We start from the raw sequence: 20,778 nt of genomic DNA on the forward strand, positions 1-20,778 counted from the left end.
TCTCTCTCTCTCTCTCTCTCTCTGAATAAATAAAATCTTTGGGGGGAAAAAAAGGAATCCTCTCTGCCTAGGTTGATGAAACATGTATGTTGTTTCTCCAAGTCTCCTTAAGAGCAGAAGCTGAAGAACATTGTCCTTCCTTTTTTTATTTGGGGGGGGAGGGTTGAAACAGGCTTTTAATGGGACATGGTCTCGGTGAGGCTCCGCGGCCCCGCAGGGGAGGGAGAGCGCAGAAAGTCGCCAACATTGTCCTTCCTATAAGACTTAATGTCCTAGCAGCTCCCTTGCTCCTTTATCATCCGTTGGTATAAAAATGCATACCAAAAAATGGAGTCACCTGCAGACAGAGTAAATTGGCAAGATGGTGCCAAGAGCTCAACTGTTCTCACACCACAACTTCAGAAATAGATTTCTCAGACCTCTCCAACCAGAGTAATTCTATTTTAAGGACCACACAGTAGTTACTAAGAGGAGTCATCTGAGCAGCCTGCTTTTTATGGATATGGGATTGGGGGGCGTTGTGTTTGGTTAGGGTGTTTTTACTTTCCTATATTTTGGGAGACTTGGTAAGTGGGGCTGGCGTGGAAAAAGAACCAGGGCATTGGAAGTATCGGGCTGGAGAGGTGGGAGGAGATGGTTGTTAGTGCATGTTGTGGAGATACACCCAGAGGTTTTCGCTGTAGGTACCTTCAGTTCAAAATGAATAAATGAGACCATTAAAAATAAGTTTCGCTCCCCCATATATCAATAAGAAAGAGCAGATTTAAAATCTCTATTAGTGCACTCAAATAATTTTAAAAATGTTTCTAATACCTAGCCTCTGTGAAGACCCCGTAAGGAAGGTAAAAGCAACTTGTCTGAACAGTTGCTACATAGCTGAGGCCACAGGGCCAGCTTTTGTAAAAAGACCTTATCTGTAACCCTTCTGTAGAGTCCCCTGAGTTTCAAATAAATGTTCATGAAACAAGGCATTCTGAAAAGTAGGATACTTGATCATCTGAGAAAAACTCCTGTAGAAAGCTTCACTAGGTAATACTCTCTTGATTTCAAATATGAAAAAGTAAATTATTGCTGCAGCTCCTAGTTCTGCTCTGTCCTTCCATAAGCCAGTAGCCAACCAAGCATGATAATAAATGTGCATTAAGCATAAAGGCCATTGGTGTGAACAAAATCCCATCCCATTAATATTTAAGTCATTATGTAAAATGCCAGGGTATCCAGCCGGCACTCAGTTGCTTCCTCAATGCAGTGTCAGGCTTTTCTCTTTCCTGCATTCAGTTATGATTGGCCATTGTCTGACCAAACCTTTCTTCCCAGCAAGGACTGCCTATCACTTATAAAACTATACAGGTAGCATCCATGGAACAAGCTAGAATTGATTTCTTATTTATTTCACAAAAGAAAGAACGCCATCCATGGACTTTGGTGTGCTTACGACGGGTGGGCATCATTGGTCAGGTCAATTCTCTTGACGTCAGTTCTATTTCCTGGCCTTAGAACTGCTAGGGTTCGTTTTTATACTGATCTTTTGGGTGTCTACCACGTAGGCACTTTGTTTTCTCTGTTCTCATAGATAAAGTGTATTTAAAATTGAATGAAAACTTATAAAATATCTGAGGGGCATTTCATTGTTATTATTTTAGTCTCAATACTGTATTTGTTCATTTGGAGAAGAGAGACAAGAATTCCTGGATCCCGGGCCTCAGAAACATTTTATCAAAAGCAGTAGCATTTGAGGGACCATGTAAAAAATGTTACATGTTAAATGTAAGATAGAATTTTTTTTCCTGCCTCATTAAGCCTATCTTTAAAGAACCTCTGTGAAATTAACAAAAAACTTATCAAAATTCACACAATAAGCAGTAAATGGTGGAGATTATTTTAGTAGTATATATTTGAAATTATTTTCTATCGCCAAGTATTTGCTCTGAATCAAAATTAGCTGGTATGCCTCAAGGTTGTAGCATCTCTTCTTCTAGGGCTTTTCAAGTATCCTGCAGTGCACATGTTCTGATATGCATATGTTCAGCATTATCCGTAAGTTATATTCTTGCCAGAGATCAACTTAAAATGGAAATGTTGTCAGGGAGGTAGTCTTTGAGACACTCGTCTGCTATTTTCCTGGTGTTGGCATCACTGAAATAAATTCCTTTCTTTTTTCAACCTCCCCCCCCAAAAAAGGAAATATTGTTCTCTTGGTTTTTGGGTAAACAGTTATTCTTCCATTTGTAAGATTCTGAAACATGCTGCTTGCAGATCATTTGCCTTGTGTATAGAAATGCTGTGTAGTCATTTCCATTGCTTTAACAGGATTTGAAAAATCTTTCTAAAAATCAATCTACTATAATTACTGTAGTCTTAATATTTATTCTTAGTTTTGACTTACTTAAATAATTTATAGTATTGCCTTTCAAAAAATGGAAATATAAGGATGACAAAGTTTAAGTGAGTTTGTTATTTATTACCTACAGTCTATCAGTATTTTTACAGCTGATGGGTCTCTAGCAGTACCTAAATTATTTTATCTTCCTAAAACATCCATAATTTTTGTCAGCTATGTTAATTTTCCTGATTTAATTTTGTCCCTTAAATCTATAAAACTACTTCTCCCAATATACATTATTGTTTTCTGTGTAATTATAGGGGAGTATTATAGTTAGCAATTGCTGACAATAACTGGTTAGGACTAACTTTCCTGTTATTGGCAATGATTTACATAATATATTGCTCAGCATGGAGCTTGTAATTTAAAATGATTTCATAGGTTTCATGGCCTTTTGTTATTAATATTACGGCATTTTATTAGAATAAAGAGCATCAAGGGAGCTGATTCCATACTATTTTTAGTCAGAAAAGTAATAAATTTCATAATTGATGGTAATATCCATGTTACAACCAAACAATTTAAAATTTACGGTTAACTATTTGTATTTTATGCTCTCTCTTCTTTCAGTATTTAAAATGTCCACATTTCCATCTCTGAGAAACTGTGTCCATATGAAAATTACAACTGATGTAAGCTATCAATGGTGATCACTAGTGTTGAGTAATCTTCTAGGCGAAAGCAAAGTGAAGTATGGGTTGATTTGGGAAAATGAAGTTTACACATGTAATGTAAAATGTTTCTCTTGCTGAAGTGTAAAAAGACTGGGGAGATAGATGTTCCTTGTTGCCTAGTCCCATGACCTCTCCTGTGTGCATTGAGAGCAACACCATGACCTTCTGGACTCCCTTGCGCACCCTACAAGGTGCCAGCCCCTGGGTCAGGATGCTCTGGCCATAGCACTGGTCAGACGAGGGAAGGAAGCATTCCTAGGACCCTTGCAGTCTGCCTGCCAATCCTCCAGTCTCTTCCAGTCCTGTAAGACAAATGCCTCTGCTCCCTCTTAGCTCACCAGGTCCTGCCTGAGAGCCGTCTAGATTTTCTGTTATGCTTTCCCTATACGTGTTTTCTTTGCCCTGATCTGTGTCTTTGATGGTTAGTCAAAAGATAAGCAAGAATGATTTACAGCATATATTTATAACTTGTAAATTTTTCTTATAAGAGAATTATGTAACAGAAGATTCCTTCTAGGTTACATGTAATACTAGATGTGTAAAAGCAACTTCTTAAATGTGAGCTTTAAACTCTTGCTTTAAACCCTGTCACGTTGCAGATACTGTGAGTTCAGTAGTCTTCGATATTTAAGGGCCTCTCGATTTTAAGTGGGTAGTGGTCAGGATTGAAAACACTGGGAATTTAAAAAATGAAACAAATCTAATTAGATGTAATACTACCTCCTTTCTACTTTCCCCAAAGCCATCCTAAAGACAAATCATCTAGAAATTATTTTGAACTTGAAACAATTGTTTTTATTTCTCTGCTTGACTCTTACTATGTTCTCTCTCGGTCGGTGTCCCGTTCAGTCTCAGCGGGCTGGGGAGAGATGCCTAACGTCCATTCAAAGGCTGAGAGCTCTTGGGGAGAGCCGTCCTCCCCCTCTGCCCTGGTTGACAACGGCACCGCAGCATGGGGCAAGCCACCCAGCAGCGGTAGCGGATGGGGGGACCAGCCCACGGAGCCACCAGTGACATTCGGGAGAGCCAGCGCCCCCACCGCTGCCCCAGCCCTGTGCAAACCAGGTAAGCCCCACTCAGAGCTTGAGAAGTGGGTCAGGATATTTTACGTGGATACTTACTTTTCTTTTTTTTTTTTTTTAAGATTTTATTTATTCATGAGAGACAAAGAGAGGCCGAGATTTTCCATTGAACTTTAAGAATTCATGTTTTAGGGCAGCCCTGGTGGCACAGCGGTTTGGCGCCGCCTGCAGCCCAGGGCTTGATCCCGGAGACCCTGGGTCGAGTCCCAACGTCGGGCTCTCTGTGTGATGCCTGCTTCTCCCTCTGCCTGTGTCTCTGCCTCTCTCTCTCTCTCTGAATAAATAAATAAAATCTTTAAAAAAAAAAAGAATTCATGTTTTAGGACACTTTCCTCATTTTATTTTTAAAGATATACTTATTCATGAGAGACACAGAGAGAGAGGCAGAAACACAGGCAGAGGGAGAAGCAGGCTCCTCGCACGGAGCCCGATGCAGAACTCAATCCCCAGACCTGGGATCACGCCCAGAGCCAAAGGCAGATGCTCAACCTCTGTGTCCTGACACTTTCCTCATTTAATTTGTGCTTTAAGACTAACATATTTGCTGCTTCTGGTACATGGACAAGGAACTCTTCACAGAAGCCCATGCCCTCCTTTAAAAAAAAAAAAAAAAAGTTGGTTACCAGAATCCAGACAACATGGCCTGTCTGTGGATAGGAGGAATAGCACCTGCACTGCAGTGGTGCCCTGCGCCTGCGCATTACACGGCTTCCACTCGCTGCTTCCCTGAGCAGCTGGATGAGAGGAAGCATGCCAGTTTTCCTTTCTGGGAGTAGGTTTTAAGACCTACAGTACTTCATAGCAGTTAGCCCTTCTTTCCTCGCTATGTCTTGTGAGCACAATTCTACTTTGGGTGCTCCAGGCTGATGCTTTTTTTTTCTTTCTTTCTTTTTTTTTTAAAAAGAAAAGAAAATAAAAATTGAGTTACATTGTCCTCCCCCATTCTCTGGAAGTGTAGTAAGGACACCTGTGAAACATCCATTCTCACAGATGTCTGGATTACATTCGCTGAGTGGAACTCTGTGGCATGTGAAAATTTGGCAATGCAATACATATGACGTTAGCATAAACCTAAGATTGTAATTTAAGTCTAATAGTAAGGTCAGTTGTTCACATGGCTGCGAAAGCACCATATTTTCTTTGGATATCGTTAAATGTCTTAGATCTTAAAATGTGACTTTATTAGTTTTATATTTTTGCTATTGTATTTTGCTTTAGTTTTGTGTTTATTACTTTGCTACCCTGGATAGTGTGCTCTGTATATCTGCCATTCTGCTGGATTATTTATTCCATTCATACACCTTGTTGCAGATCTAAAGGATAAGGAGGTACTTAGATTCATTCACATGCCATCTTGAGGCGGTAGATTTATCTTTATAGTTTGTCCTTGGAGGCACTATTATATACGTGTCTGCCTTCAAAAAGCATCGTATCTTCATAGCCTTACAGACTCCAGATAACTGTACTATCCCCTAATCTTTGACCTTCTTCAGGTTCTCCCAGGAAGTGAAAATTGGTAGTAACTTTTGTACCAAAAATCACTTTGTTTCTTCACAAAGTAGAAAAAATAATATCCTAAAATCAAAACTCAATAGTCAGCTGTGGCTCCATCTGCCCATGGCCTCAGCTGTCTCTATTTTGTTATTCTGGGAGTATCTCCTGGGAGCTTGTCAGAAACAGGCCTGGCCACAGACCTGTACATTTCTCGTGATCCCCAGGTGACTTGTGTATGATCACACTGGAGGAGCAGTAGTCCTCATACTTGGACCAAGGCTTGGACCAAGTATAATCAAAACCTACATGGAGAACAGTGATACTTTTCAGAACTCTGCATTTTACTGGCTACTTCATACCATGCAGACATTGACACCTTCTCCTATAGCCCCCAGGACTTACTGTTAGAGAGTCCCTACTTCAAAATGACCTCTAATGGAGTTTGTAACAGCTCAGACTACAAATAGCTAGTTTGAAGAAAAAATATATATATACATTTGCATATATATTCTATAACAAGCCCAAGAAATTGAATTCTTAGGTCTTGACGAAACAAAGTAGTAAAAAGGTAGATTACGATACACCCCTTTTGTCCCTTCTTTTGTCCCACCTCCCTCCAAATGACGTTATAATACGGCATTATCTACTTTAGGAAAGGTGAGTTTGGTAAGTTCATGTTTCCTCCCTTTCTAGCTTCAAAATCTATGCAAGAAGGCTGGGGCAGTGGTGGGGACGACATGAACCTCGGTACCAGTCAGTGGGAAGACGAAGAAGGGGGCATGTGGAACAATGCTGCTTCCCAAGAAAGCACCTCCTCCTGCAGTTCCTGGGGGAATGCCCCCAAAAAAGGACTCCCAAAGGTATGTGCAACACTAAAGAAAACAAACTCTAAAAATCAATGATACTTAACAATACTTCAGGGTAGAGGTGGTAGCTCCTGTTGGCGGTGACAAGTAGACGAGAGTTCTCTGAGTGCCCTGGGAGCCCCTGGAGGACCCCGGGATTTTGTCAGGGGTCTTGCCTGAGGATAGGGTGGAGTTTTTCAGAGACTACATGGCGTTGTTTTCACAGCAAAGCAAAGACAGAGACAAATGTGAGAATCCAGCTGCTTCTAAGAAGCCAGACAGTAAAGAGATTGGAAAGCATGTACACAGCAGTGCCTCTCTTCTCACTAAGTTTGTTTTAGAAAATGTAATTTTCTCTTTAAAAGAATATTGATGTTAACACAGAATGGGTTTGTTATTGTAATTTTCAAACAAATTAGTAAAGTATTTTAAAATTTCTGTTTTAATTTCTAATACAATAAATATTGATAAATACAATCCATATAAACAAAATTTCTTTAGAATCCTCAATCTTTAAGAGTGGGTAATGGGGTTGGGCTTGAGACTATTAAGTCTGAATCCTCTTGAGGTTCCAAGGTAGACCTAAGTCTTGCAGCAAACAGTCTTCTGGAAAAAATTGAAATCCACAACTCATGTATGCACCAAGATAAAATCAAAGTAGATCACAAATTTAAGTATGATAAATAGAAATATAAAAATGGGAAAGAATTTTAAAAACACTCTTGGAGTGGAAGTGACCTTTCTAGCTGTGACTAAAATCTAAAAGCTATCAAGTGAACAACTTACAAGCTTCAGTATATAAACATGAAAACTGTGCATGACAGAGAAAACCAAAAAGTCAAAAGACAAATAACAAGCTGGAAAAAAATAATTGTCATATCATGGAGAAGGCCAATCTCCCAAATACAGAAAGAAAGGTTCTAAAAATGGATTTTTTTTTAAAAAAATCAGTTAGTAACCCACTAGAAAAATGAGCAAAGAATATAAATAGATGGTCCCTGGAAAACGAATGCAAACAGCTCTCACACATATGAAAAGGTGTTCAGCCTGAGTTACGGAAAGAGAGTGCAATTTAGAACAACACAGAGGGGCACCAGGGGCGGGCTCCATTGGCTCAGGGTCCAACTTGGTTTCGGCTCAGGTTGTGATCTCAGAGTCCTGGGATTGAGCCCCATGTCAGGCTCTGTGCTCAGAGCAGAGACTGCTCCTCCCTCTCCCTCTGCTCCAACCCATCCTATCCCCCACCCCTACACGCTCACTCAAAGAAAGAAAATCTTTTTAAAAAATAAAACTACACTGAGAGATGCCAGCTTTCTTTTCTTCTCTCAGACCAGCAGAAATCCAAACATTTCATAAATAGGCTGTGTTGACAAAGCTGTAAGAAAAACAACACCGTCATGTTGCTGGTTGGAATGTAAACCAGTGTGATCCACACACAGGGCAGCTTGACATCATCTGTCCACATTACAGATGTCAGCATGTCGATGTGGTACTTCTACTTGTCAGGGGTGCAGCAGATGGCATTTGTACACAGCTCTATATTGCAGCATGTTTGTAGTAAAATAAAATGATGATTCAAATGTACATTAGTGAAAAAAAATGTACATTAGTGGGGTGAAGAAGAAAACAGTGCGCCTGTGCATGTGTGCAAAGAAGGGTTTCCTGCTAGGGAGAGTAAGAACTCAGCAGCTGGAGCATGGGGTGGGAAGAAGATGCTTTGGTTTATATTTTTTTCCTGCTTTCAAATTCTTTGAAGGTATTGTCTGTTCAAAAAAATTCATTTAACAAAGCATTCAATTAGCAGTAAGCAGAACCCAGAAACTAAAATCAAAGCTCTCTTCATTAGGAGTAAAAGTGATTACAGACATCAAAAGGGAGTCTTTTTACTATCGGGCTGGCCAATAATCCGATTAATGATGGGACCAGAAATGTTAAATTGGTAAATTAAAATATGGTGTCATCTTGGCAACTCTGGCCCTGGCAGCACAGCAGTGATTCCCATGGCCTCCCAGAAAAGCTGCTTCCTCAAGGGAAGAGCGCCTGTTAGTTGAGTATCACTCCATATACTACATTCTGTAGTTAACGGCAGGCTCAATTTTGAAAAGCACTGTGAAGAATCATTTTAGAGGAGGATGTTTTTTCTACCATGTTAATGCATGGTTTAAATCTTCGTAGTTGTGAGGATAGGATGGAAATTAACTGAGAAAATGGTTAACGTCCCCGCTCAGCCCTCCTCCTCCTCTGTCCTGCGCTCCCCTCCTCCGCCCCTGCCCTGCACTTGCTCCTTCTTCTCTTCATCTTGTCCCTCACTGATGTTTGCCCATTTACTTTCTTCTCTACCCTGAGGAGCTGCAGGCAGTGAAAAGTCAATAAAATTAACAGGCTTGTTGTTCCTTTCATCTTGTTGCCTTTTCATTCTGTTAGAAGGCACCCCCTGCATTTTGTCATCTTTTACAGTAAGCTTATAAAAGGGCAGAAGACATGTAATTTTTCACAAACTTCACATAGTATTAGCATAGGGCCATGTTCAAAGGAGCACTTATGATTATTTAATAATGGAAGTGGCACGTATTTGTGATGAACTAAATTAATTCTCCGGGGAAGAGAAAGAATTCTCCTGCTTTTTAAAAGTCCATACATTACACACATATGCCAACTTGGAAATGCACCCTAAATCATTCCTAATACTAGCCACAAAACAGAGTTGGAAAAAAATAAAAATTAAAAAAAAAAACAAAACAGAGTTGGGCACTTTCTAGAACATGGCATTGTTCAATGTTAATACAGGAAGATGCTCTAACTTTTAAATCACTATGAATTTTAGGCATCTCCCACTTCTAGAAGAAATGCATTCAACTGTGACCCACATTTCATTCTAGGGCATGAAAACGTCTGGCAAGCAGGACGAGGCCTGGATCATGAACCGGCTGATCAAACAACTCACAGACATGGGCTTCCCGGTGACTGGGGTCTTATTTTACTACTACCCTCCATGTGTGCTGCCACATGTGGCCCTGATTGTGTCCTGCCCATATTTGTCATGCGTAACAAGGAAGGAAGACTTTTGAGGGAGAAGAGTTTTCATACAGCCTGACTTGTAAATTCCCCTTTTACATGAACACTTCTTCTGTTTAGGGATCGTTGCTTTCAACTACAGCAAGGATCCGTACCGTTTCTGTCAAGTAAGGTGTGAGAGCCTTTTCCTGGAATAAAACATGCTGTGTCATTGTTCTTTGCATTGGCTTACATAGTTTCATACTTTCTTCTAATTTATAATTAAAAGTGAATTTTCATTAGTTTATGCTGTAGATTGACAGATTACCAGAGAAAATTTGGACACATTACTAAAGCTCTGTGTCCAGTAAAAGAATCCTAATCAAGCTTATTGAGTTCCTGAGTCTCAGGTCATGGGTAAGGAGAGTTGAGACTGCAGGGTGACCTTCTGAAAATGCGTCATGATGTGTTCAGTTCCTGAAACCAAATATAAGAGTTCGGATAGTGTGGATATCACTTGTGTCTGTTATGTCTTCCCTTCAAAAGTCTTCTTTCTAGATCATTACTCAAGCAAATATTTATCTTTTGACTACTGTGGATGTCCCTAAGGAATGAGTCCTAGGGGATCCCTGGGTGGCGCAGCGGTTTAGCACCTGCCTTTGGCCCGGGGCGCGATCCTGGAGACCCAGGATCGAATCCCACGTCAGGCTTCCGGTGCATGGAGCCTGCTTCTCCCTCTGCCTGTGTCTCTGCCTCTCTCTCTCTCTCTCTCTGTGTGACTATCATAAATAAATAAATAAATAAATAAATAAATAAATAAATAAAATTTTAAAAAAAGAAAAAGGAATGAGTCCTAGAATGGCTCAGTGTAGAACTATATACTTCACATTAGGCATTGGCCCTCTGATGCTGGGCAGAGCACAGACCCAGGGGAGGCTCAGCCTCTTCCCGTATGAGAAGACGGGCGGGACACTGGAGTCCTGCCCAGGAGTCCTTATTTCCACTGTGGTGCTTGCATACACTGACACGCATGTGTTCCTATTAAAGGGATAATTGTCAAAATGAATCTACTTGTTTGCTTTTATTTGTTTTTACATTTCTTGGTGAAAAGTAATTGACAGCAAAGCCCAGAGTCCATGAAGTAGAAAATGAAGCTGTGTGCTCTAACTTCTACAGTGACTTTCCCGAAACTGTCCTGGTGGGGATTTCATCTTTACTGAACCATTGCTACTTGTAAAGAATCAATGACAAGACTCCACAGGCACTGTACATTTGGTTTTTAAAGTGTTGAATACAAATCCTTTAAAAGTCAATTCAATACATGTTCTAAGTGCCTTTCACTTAGAAGACCTTTGTCTCTAGCCTCAACAATGAAGAGATGTATTTCTAGTTCCAAAACCTAGTAATATTAAGTCAACAGTAATCATTTCTCTAAGCTAATAGTGGTAGAACTCTTTACTAGCTTGTTATCATAAAAATGTAATCCTAATCAAAACTTTATTTACCTACACAGAGAGAGCCAGCTGAAGAGGCCTTGAAGAGTAACAATATGAATCTTGACCAGGCCATGAGTAAGTAAGATGATACACTCTAACAGCACACTTTTTTAAAGGTACCAGTGTGTGGAGTTTGGATTTCCAAAGCTTTTCATTGTAATCTTGGGTTCATGGTTGAATATGTACTGGGTAGACAGGACCAGGCTTTAGCAAAGTAGTAACTACATGACGTATACTGACCCCAGAGCCAGTCTCTGGAGATAGATGGTCTTGGGACAAATGGCCAGACCCAACATTGAGGCATGTTGGTTGGGGTTTTTTTGTTTGTTTTCTTGTTTGTTTTTGTTTTGTTTTGTTTCATTTTTTTCCTAGCACTTCAACAACTAGATGAATTTTTTTCCACCTACTCTGCGGGGAAGTCATAGTAACATTCTTGGAGAAAGGCTCTAGGACTACAGGCCGGACTTCATTTGACACAGATTGAGCCCATTCTTCATACCTGGCCCCAGAGTGGGCCTCCTCAGGGGCCAACAGAGATGTCACCATGTCAGTGGAGCACTTACTCTGGGTGGGAGATGAGATTGACCTCAAGGAACAAGCAGCCCTTGTTCTGGAGCTTTAAAAGTAGTAATAATTAATGGTGATAAATAATCAGAATCAGAAAACTATGACTGTGTTTTAGAATAGTATGTAAAGGTTAAAGGAAAAATAGGAGTAATCATAACTGTGGCTACTACAACTTGACTACTACTACAACAAAATCACGGCACAAAAAGGGATCATTTGTGACATCAAAAATATAAAAGGGGAAGAGTAAAAGGATGGAACAAAGAGAAACTGCTATCAGCAGGAGAAGGACTGTTCTATCTGTGAGATGTTTACTGTAAACCTCATGGTATCCACAAAGCAAAAATCCAGAATGGAGACACCAAACACAGAAAGTGGAAAACCACCAATGTAGAAAGTAGACAGGGGCAGAAGAACGAATAGTGGAAGAACAGAAGAACCAGAAGGCAGAAGATAAAAGGGCAGCAGTAAGTTCTTAATGTCAGTAATCTCTCTCTCTCTTTTTTTAAGATTGATTGATTTATTATAGAAAGCATGAGCGGGAAGGGGAGAGAGAGAGAGAATCTCAAGCAGATACCACTCTGAGTGCAGACCTGATGTGGAACTCAATCCCAGGACCATGAAATCATAACCTGAGCCAAAATCAAGAGTCAGACACTTAACTGTGCCACCCAGGTGCGCTGTCAGTACTCTCTCTTAATGTCAGTGCACTGTACTTACCAATCAGAAGGCACAGAGTGGCTGGATAGATTGAAGCCCTGAGTCCCAACATTGTGATCTCTGGGCATCACAATGTCCTGTCATTGCAGCTCCAGGACACATACAGGCTCAAGTTGAAAGGATGAATGATGATATGCCAAGCAAACAAAAACAAAAAGAAGGCAAGCATAGCCATTCGCAATATCAGACAAAATAGACTTGAAGCCTAAAAGGATAACAAAAGTCAAAGAAGGTGATTATATGATGAAAGGGGTCAATATGTCAAGAAGATGTACTAGTTATAAAAATATATCCGTTCTCAACACCTGACCACTAAAGTACATTAAATAATTCATACAGATCATAAGGGAAAAAGTTATTATGGTAATCAGATACCCCACTACCAACAATTGATAGATCATCCAGACAGTCAATAAGGAAAAATTGAATTGAACCACACTTTAGAGCAAATGGATGACCTAAAATACAGATACAGATCATTTCATCCAACAGCAGCAGAATATATATATTTTTCAAGCACACATGGAACATTTTTCAGGATAGATCTCCTTTTTTTTAAGGTTTTATTTGTTTTTGGTTTTTTGTTTTGTTTTTTTTTATTTTTTTTTAAGGTTTTATTTGTAAGTAATCTCTACATGTGGGACTCGAACTCAGCACCCCTCCAGATAGAGATAGGCCATAAAACTAACTTTAGTTTGGGGGTACCTGAGTGGCTTAGTCAGTTAGGCATCTACATTCAGCTCAGGTCATGAGCCCAAGGTCCTTATATTGAGCCCCACGTCAGGCTCCCTGCTCAGGAAAGAGTCTGCTTTTCCCTCTCCCTCTGCTCTTCACCCCTGCTCATGCTCACTCTCACTCAAATAAATAAATGTCTAAAAAAAAGAGAGAGAGAGAGCACAATTGAGCCAGTAAATCAAAACACAGATAACTCCAGGACCAGATGACTCACTAGAAGAAATTCTACCAAGTACTGAAGAAGAACTAATACTAGTCCTTCTCAGACTCTTACAAAATATCAAGGAGAAGGGGACACTGCCAGACTTATTCTACGAGGCCAGCATTATTTTGATACAAAACCAGATGAGGATACCACAGGAAAACTATCAATCAATACCCCTGGTGAATGGAGATGCACGAATTCTCAGCAAAGTATTAACCAACTGAATTCAACAACACATGAGTAGGATTATATTCCATGACCAAGTGGGATTACTTGGGATGCAAGACTGCTTCAGCATAACACAAATCAATAAATGTAACACATCACATCAATAAAATGAAAGATAAAAATCATGTGATCTTCTCAGTAAATGCAGAAGAAATATTTGACAAAATATAGCATCCTTTCATGATTAAAAAAAAAAAAATACCTTAGCAGACTGGGTATAGAAGGAACATATGTCAACATAATAAAGGCCATACACAACAAACCCACAGCTGACATTAACTCAGTGGAGAGAAATTGAAAGTGTTTCCTGTAAGATCAAGAACAAGGCAAGGATGCCCATTCTCTCCACTTCAATATAGTACCAGAAGTCCTAGCCAGGGCAATTAGGCAGGACAAAGGGGAAAAAAAGGCATCCATGTTGGAAAGGAAGAAGTCAAATTCTCATTATTTGCTGCTGATTTGATCCTATATATAGAAAATTGCAAAGAATCAGTAAAAAAAAAAAAAAAAAAACAAACTTAACAATTTCAGTAAAGTGGCAGGATACAAAATCAACATCCAGAAATCAGTTGCATTCCTTTACACTAGTGATGAAACATCTGAAAAAGACAGAAGACCATGCCATTCACAATAGCATCAAAAACAATAAAATACTTAGGAATAAATTTAACCAAGGAAATAAAGAGATCTGCACGATGAAAACTGCAGGGCATTGCTGAAAAATTGAAGAAGACACAAACAAATGTAGAGGTGTCTCATGTACACAGATAAAAAAAAAAAAACGAATATTATTAAGATGGTTGTATTACCCAAGACCATCTATAGGTTAATTGCAATCCCCATCAAAAAAACCAAAGGCAGGGGCACCTGGGTGGCTTAGTGGTTGAGTGTCTGCCTTCAGACCAGGGCGTGATCATGGGGTCCTGGGATTAAGTCCCATCAGGCTCCCCACGGGGAGTCGGCTTCTCCCTCTGCCTATGTCTCTGCCTCTCTCTCCATGTTTTACATGAATAAATAGATACAATCTTTAAAAACAAAACAAAGGCATTCACAAAAATAGAGGAAACAATCCTAAAACATGTGTGGAATTACAAAATACTCCAAATAGCCAAAGCAGTCCTGAGAAAGAACAAAGTTGGAGGTATCATACTTCTGAATTTCAAACTGTACTGCAAAGCCACAGTAATCAAAATAATGGGGTACTGACACAAAAATAGACACATGTGGGGCACCTGGTTGGCTCAGTCAGTGGAGCATGTAACTTGATCTCAGGTCGTGAGTTCAAGCCCCATTTTGAGCCTTGAGCTTATTTAAAAAAAAAAAAAAAAAAAAGTTAGACACATCAACCAGTGAAACAGGACAGAGCCCAGAATTAAATCCCAGCAGAGAGCAGCCCAGGTGGCTCAGCGGTTTAGCGCCACCGCCTTCGGCCCAGGCCCTGATCCTGGAGACCCAGGATCGAGTCCCACGTCAGGCTCCATGCATGGAGCCTGCTCTCTCTGCCTGTGTCTCTGCCTCTCTCTCTCTCTCTTTCTCTTTCTCTTTCTCTTTCTCTCTCTCTCTCTCTCTCTCTCTTTCCCTCCCTCTCTCTCTCTCTCATGAGTAAATAAATAAAACCTTTTTAAAAAATAAATAAATAAATCCATCCATCCATCCCAGCAGATACAGTCAACATAATACTTGACAAAGAAGCCAAGAATACTCGGTGGGGAAAGGATGGTTTTTTCAACACATGGTTCTGAGGAAAATGGAGAAATGTGTGCAGAACAATGAAATTGGAACCCTATCTCACACCACTCACAAAGATTAACTCTTAATGGATCAAAGGCTTAAACAAAAATCCTGATCCCATAAAACTTGTAGAAAAAAAACTTGAAGAAGTCCATTAGTATTGGTCTTGGCAATAATTTGGGGACAAACAACAAAAGAAAAATCAACTGATGAGGCTATGTCAAACTCAAAAGTTTCTGCACAGCATAAGAAATAATAAACACTTAGAGAATGGGAGAAATATTTTGTAAGCCATATATTGGATAAGGGTTTAATATCCAAAATATATAAAGAACTCTGTCTCGGACACCTGGGTGGCTCAGTGGTTGAGCATCTGCCTTTGGCTCAGGGCATGATCCCGGTTCTGGAATTGAGTTCCACACTGGGCTCCCTGCAAGGAGCCTGCTTCTTCCTGTGCCTGCCTTTCTCTCTGTCTCTCATGAATAAATAAAACCTTTTTTTTAAAAAAAAAAGGAACTCAGTTAACTAAAACAACAATAAAAAAGTCTGAAAAAAAAATAGATAGAGGGGCGCCTGGTGGCTCAGTGGTTGAGCGTCTCCCTTGGTCTTGGGTTGGGATCCTGGGGTCCTGGCATTGAGTTCCACATTGGGCTCCCCACAGGGAGCCTGCTTCTTCCTCTGCCTATGTCTCTGCCTCTGCCTCTGCCTCTGCCTCTGTGTCTCTTATGAATAAATAAAAACTTTCTAAAAAGTAGGTAGTATAACTAAATAGACATTTCTGCAAAGTGGATATCAGATGACCAACAGACACATGGAAAGATGCTCAGCATCCCTCATCATCAGAAAAATGCAAATCAAAACCACGATGAGATCTCCCCTCACACCTGTCAGAATGACTTCTGTCAAGAAGACCAGGGACAACAGGTGCTGGCAAGGATGTGGTAAAAAGGGAACCCTTGTGCACTGTTGGGAGAAGTGTAAATTTGTCCAACTGGTATGGAAAACAATATGGAGGTTCCTCAAAAAAATTAGAAGTAGACTTACTGTACGATCCAGCAATTCCAGGTCTGGGCATATACCCAGAGGATGAAAATGAGATCTTGGCAAGATATCCACACTTCTTTGTTTATCGCAGCATTATTCACAATAGCCAAGGTAGGGAAACAACCCAAATGCCCATCAACGAGTGAATGGATAAGAAAGAAATGGCTCATGCACAGAGTGGAACATTATTCAGCTGTGAGAAAGGAAGATGTCCTGCCATTTGCAACAATGTGAACCTTAAGTTCCTGATCCTGAGTGAGCAAAGTCAGCCAAAACAAGTATTTCATGGTTTTGTTTCATTCTGCTCACACATGGAATCTATCAAAGTTCAACCTGTACAGCACAGAGAGCGAATGGTGTTACTGGGGAGTGGGGCTGTTGGAGAGGGTGGGGAGTGGTGGTATTTCAGGGTACAGATTTGTAACAAGCAGTACATAAGCCACAGAGATCCAGTGGGCCGTGTGAGGAATACAGACAGTAATGTAGTATAAATTATGTAACCAGGTAACTATGCTACCAATATGCAGATGCATCAAAGTTACACATACACCTTAAACTTATACAGTGTTACACATCAGATTTATTCAGTTAAAAAATAAGTAAATAAAATAATAAGTATGTTAAATATTCACCTGTAAAATGCATTTGGTTCCTGTTCTTCATTCCCAGGAAATATAGGATCCAGTTCCCACAAGCCTCTGGCCACAGCATTTTTGTTAACCAGTCAGTACATAACCTTGCTTTGTGTGTGTTTCTATCTAAAGACACCTTACTTAATACATATTTCTCACAAATAGCTATATGCCATATTTTTTTCTTTATAGGAAAACATTAGCTAGGAAAGATGTAGCATTTTCCTGACCCTGGGTCATTTGACCATAAATCTCTTTGGCCATCTATACTGTAGTGCTCTCTGCTACACCTTTCTTAAAATCAGTCACCATCTTGGGGTGCCTGGGTGGCTCAGTCCATTAAGCATCCGACTCTTGGTCTCAGCTCAGGTCTTGATCTCAGGGTTGTGAATTCAAGCCCTGTGTTGGGCTTCATGCTGCGCATGCAGCCTACTTAAACAAACAAAAAAATCAGTCATCACCTTGTCATCCAAAAAGCCACTTTTCCATCCTTTCCGTAGCTTCATCACACACTGTAGGTATATTTGTAAGAGTGTTCAGAAAGAGCTAACAGTGTGGTCTCTTGGGTTCCTGAGTTACAATGCTGCTCTTCCTTTGCTGGACAAACCAGATCGCTGATTCACTCACGTTGAACTTGAACAGCAGCGTTGTAACTCGTGCCTCAACAGCACTCACCTAACACATTTTCTCCATCAGGCACAAGACTTCCTTCTTGCACGCAAGAACCCAAAAGACCATATTAGCACTCACTTGGGGTTCATTTGAAACACCGCAGTCACCAACAAAAAGCACAAAACTGTGGAAAATGTGGCACTAAATAGACCACAAAGGGATATTTGTTACTGTAGAAGAGCTGAGTATGAAGCAGAGAGCATCTTGTTTGGCCTGAGTTAGGAAAGTGTGTTCAGGCAACCAAGATTTTTCACTACCCTCCGCATGTCCACAGATGACCACAAAAGTGCCAGTTATTGATTTAGGGCTACAGATAAATTTAGCCAGCCAGTAAATTCACAAGCACAGAATCCATGTATGATGAGGATCAACTTTATAATTAATGTGCAGGCACCAAAATGTGTGATACAAGCCGCCAGGACAGATGTGACAATCCGTGAGAACTGGAAGAAGTTCATTGTAGCTTGTTAGAATTGTAAAACAGCACAAAGGCAAAGGTGGCCACACAAAACCAATCACTAGCCCAAGAGCCCATAAGGACAAAAACTGTGTCTGTTTTATATGATATTGTGTCTACAGTATGTGGAAGAGAGCCTTTGCAGCTCACAGGGATGCAGGAAATGGAAACCAATGGCTGTGAGGGTTCAGCAGTGCCATTTTAAACAAGATCAGGGAAGGTCTGTGTGAAGAAGGGGGTGCCTCCCAGTGGGGAGGAAGGGCAGGCCCAGAGGGGCAGAGTGGCAGGTGTGATTGGAGGGGAAGGAGCCAGAGCAGGGCTAAGAGCAGGGCCTGGTTACAAACTGACAGAGGCTTGCAAGAGTGACACCACAGCCTCTCCATTTTTCATGGGGTTAAAGGCTCCAACTGGCGCCCATCTTGTGCTCGGCACCCCTGACTGACATTCCTTGGGCATTTGGGTGTAAGCATTGCTTCTGTTTGTTGTACAGGCGCCCTGTTGGAAAAGAAGGTGGACGTGGACAAGCGTGGACTGGGAGTGACCGACTACAATGGAGTGGTCACCAAAGCCCTTGGCTGCCGCCCACCAGTCTCCAAAGACTCTTCCGGGGACCGCCCCACCTTTCTTGACAAGGTGTGAACTCGGGTGGTTTGTTGGTTGGTTGGTTTTTAACAACAGGTATTTTTCATTTTTACTGTGTCCTTAACACAAGCTGGGTTAAATACTTGCCAGATTGCAATATTTAAGTGACTTTTATCCAGTTTAAAAAATATATATATGAATGTTTAACTCAGAAGAGAAAGTATTGTATTTCATACGATGTGACTAGGGGTAAAAAATACTGAAATTAAAAACTGCTTTTTCATTTTAGTGGGTGAACTTGGCTGGGTTATCTGCTTCAATTTGTCTAATAACAGGGGTTATCAAATTTCTGTTTTACGGTCTTATTTTATATGCACTGTTCTTCGGACTGAAATGATGTGTTACACATTTAATCTCAGAAAAAGAAACTAGAAGTGGTTGGGCGCAGGCACCCGTATCTAGCCGGCCCTGCTTGGCCACTTCAGAGAGTGAAGCCCCCAGGGTGGTTCACATGTCCACACACCGGTTCAGTCCCTTCAGGATTGTCATGTAGTGATGCTCCCTCTCCAAATTGGTGTGACTTCAAAAGGGGGAGACCAGCATCCCATGAAATTCAATCAAAATGTTAATCTTGAAAATAAAATTGAAGCAAGAAAGGACAGGTTTTAAAAAAAAAATCAGAACAGAATGGTTTACTGGAGAGAGAGATAAACTTCATCTCTGCTCACAAATAAACATTGTCCTCTGCCATACACTCCTCTGCAGAAAGCTGTGGTGGGGGAGGGCCTTGAAGGAGGGTCAAGCCCTGCCCTCCCCCACCCTGCTGTGGTGTGGTTCATATCCAGGATGCTTAGTGAAATTGCTATTTAATTTGATATCTTATATTTTTACTTGCTAAGTGTGAGACCCTGACTCATTTCCTTAACTTTGAAATGTAGAATAATACCCCCAAAAAAAGGAAAAAAAAAAAAAAGAATAATACTACACACTTATTGTGAAGTTAGAGGAGATAAATTTGCAAAGGGCCTGACCTGTAATGTGACCTTAATAATATAAAAGAGAGTAAGGTTCTCTCTGCTTTATAACTCACCTTATTATTGGATTAAACCATGTGAAATTGCTGTTGGTAGGTCAAAAACAGCTGAATGTTACCCAGAGCCTTAGTAATGAAGAAAGGAGCCTATTTATTTGAAAGCAGTTGTAAAGTGTTTTCCAAATAAGATTTCAGCTACTATTTCGTCCTTCTCCTGAGCCCTGCCCCTGGGCGGGGTGGGCAGGGTCTGAGCCCATTATAAACTAATGATTGTGTTTGTAAATTAATTGTTAAAACGGGAGCAGCATCTTAATCCTGTTTCTCTTTTTCTTTTCCCCTCTTCCTTTGGCCCATTTCTCCATTCTCTTGTTATCCACACTTTTTTGATCTTTTAATTCTTTATTCATCCACATCCCCTTATATGTCCTTGGGAAACTGCTTTGTGCTTTGTCTGCGGACGAATACTGCACACAGCTCACCCTTTCTTTCTCCAATCAGGACGGCGGCCTAGTGGAAGAGCCCACGACTTCACCGTTTTTGCCTTCACCAAGCCTGAAGCTCCCCCTTTCAAACAGTGCACTCCCTAATCAGGCCCTGGGTGGGATTGCCTCAGGGCTGGGCATGCAAAACTTGAATTCTTCTAGACAGGTAAGGCTGTGGGGAGAGAGGCAGTGTAGTCTCAGTTTCACCTGTCTCTAAAAAATGTGTTTGGGACCTATACTCTCTGATTTTTAACTAATACCTTTATAAAGGTAGCTGAAATCTAGAAGGATTTCCCTTCAAGTGACGTACAAGTATTGAAAGTTGAATCTAGTTATTGAAATTGAACCATATTCTAGGAAATAGAATTTTATTTATTTTTACACCTAACAAACTCATACCTGAGTTCAGTGCTCTCACTGCTAACATATTGCTGCTTTAAATGGTGCATCCTGCAGAGTGGTCTTCAGTTGCCAAATCCCTTCATAGATCCAGGTGATGCCATCCTTCTTCCTGGCAATCCAGACCTTACATACACTGGTCTGTGAGAAAACACCACTCAATCCCCTTGCTCCCTGAAATAGAGGTAATATCTTGGGGGTTTCCAGAGAGCCACATTGAGGCATTTTCCCTGTCTTTGACATGCAGGGAAAGTGAGTCCCTGACAGGTGTCACAGAAGGGAGGACTGAGAGTTTGTATTGACTGCTGCTTCATGCCATTTGT

At 40.7% G+C, this 20,778-nt stretch overlaps 1 protein-coding gene across 6 annotated transcripts in view; it reads left to right on the top strand.

Moving 5' to 3' along the window:
* The window catches only part of TNRC6C (trinucleotide repeat containing adaptor 6C), a 153,102-nt gene that overhangs the window by 105,290 nt on the left and 27,034 nt on the right, over positions 1-20,778 (top strand). For 5 of the 6 annotated variants that reach the window (XM_072781752.1, XM_072781756.1, XM_072781757.1 and 2 more), the window contains 6 exons: positions 3,907-4,122; positions 6,327-6,493; positions 9,358-9,438; positions 10,986-11,043; positions 18,450-18,592; positions 20,073-20,222. In XM_072781752.1, the coding sequence (XP_072637853.1) occupies positions 3,907-4,122; positions 6,327-6,493; positions 9,358-9,438; positions 10,986-11,043; positions 18,450-18,592; positions 20,073-20,222 (815 nt within the window). The remainder of the gene's footprint in view (positions 1-3,906; positions 4,123-6,326; positions 6,494-9,357; positions 9,439-10,985; positions 11,044-18,449; positions 18,593-20,072; positions 20,223-20,778) is intronic. The other variant, XM_072781755.1, reaches the window with a different exon arrangement.

The sequence above is a fragment of the Canis lupus genome, chromosome 16 (assembly GCF_048164855.1).
Source record: "Canis lupus baileyi chromosome 16, mCanLup2.hap1, whole genome shotgun sequence".
In the NCBI taxonomy this organism is placed as follows: domain Eukaryota; kingdom Metazoa; phylum Chordata; class Mammalia; order Carnivora; family Canidae; genus Canis; species Canis lupus.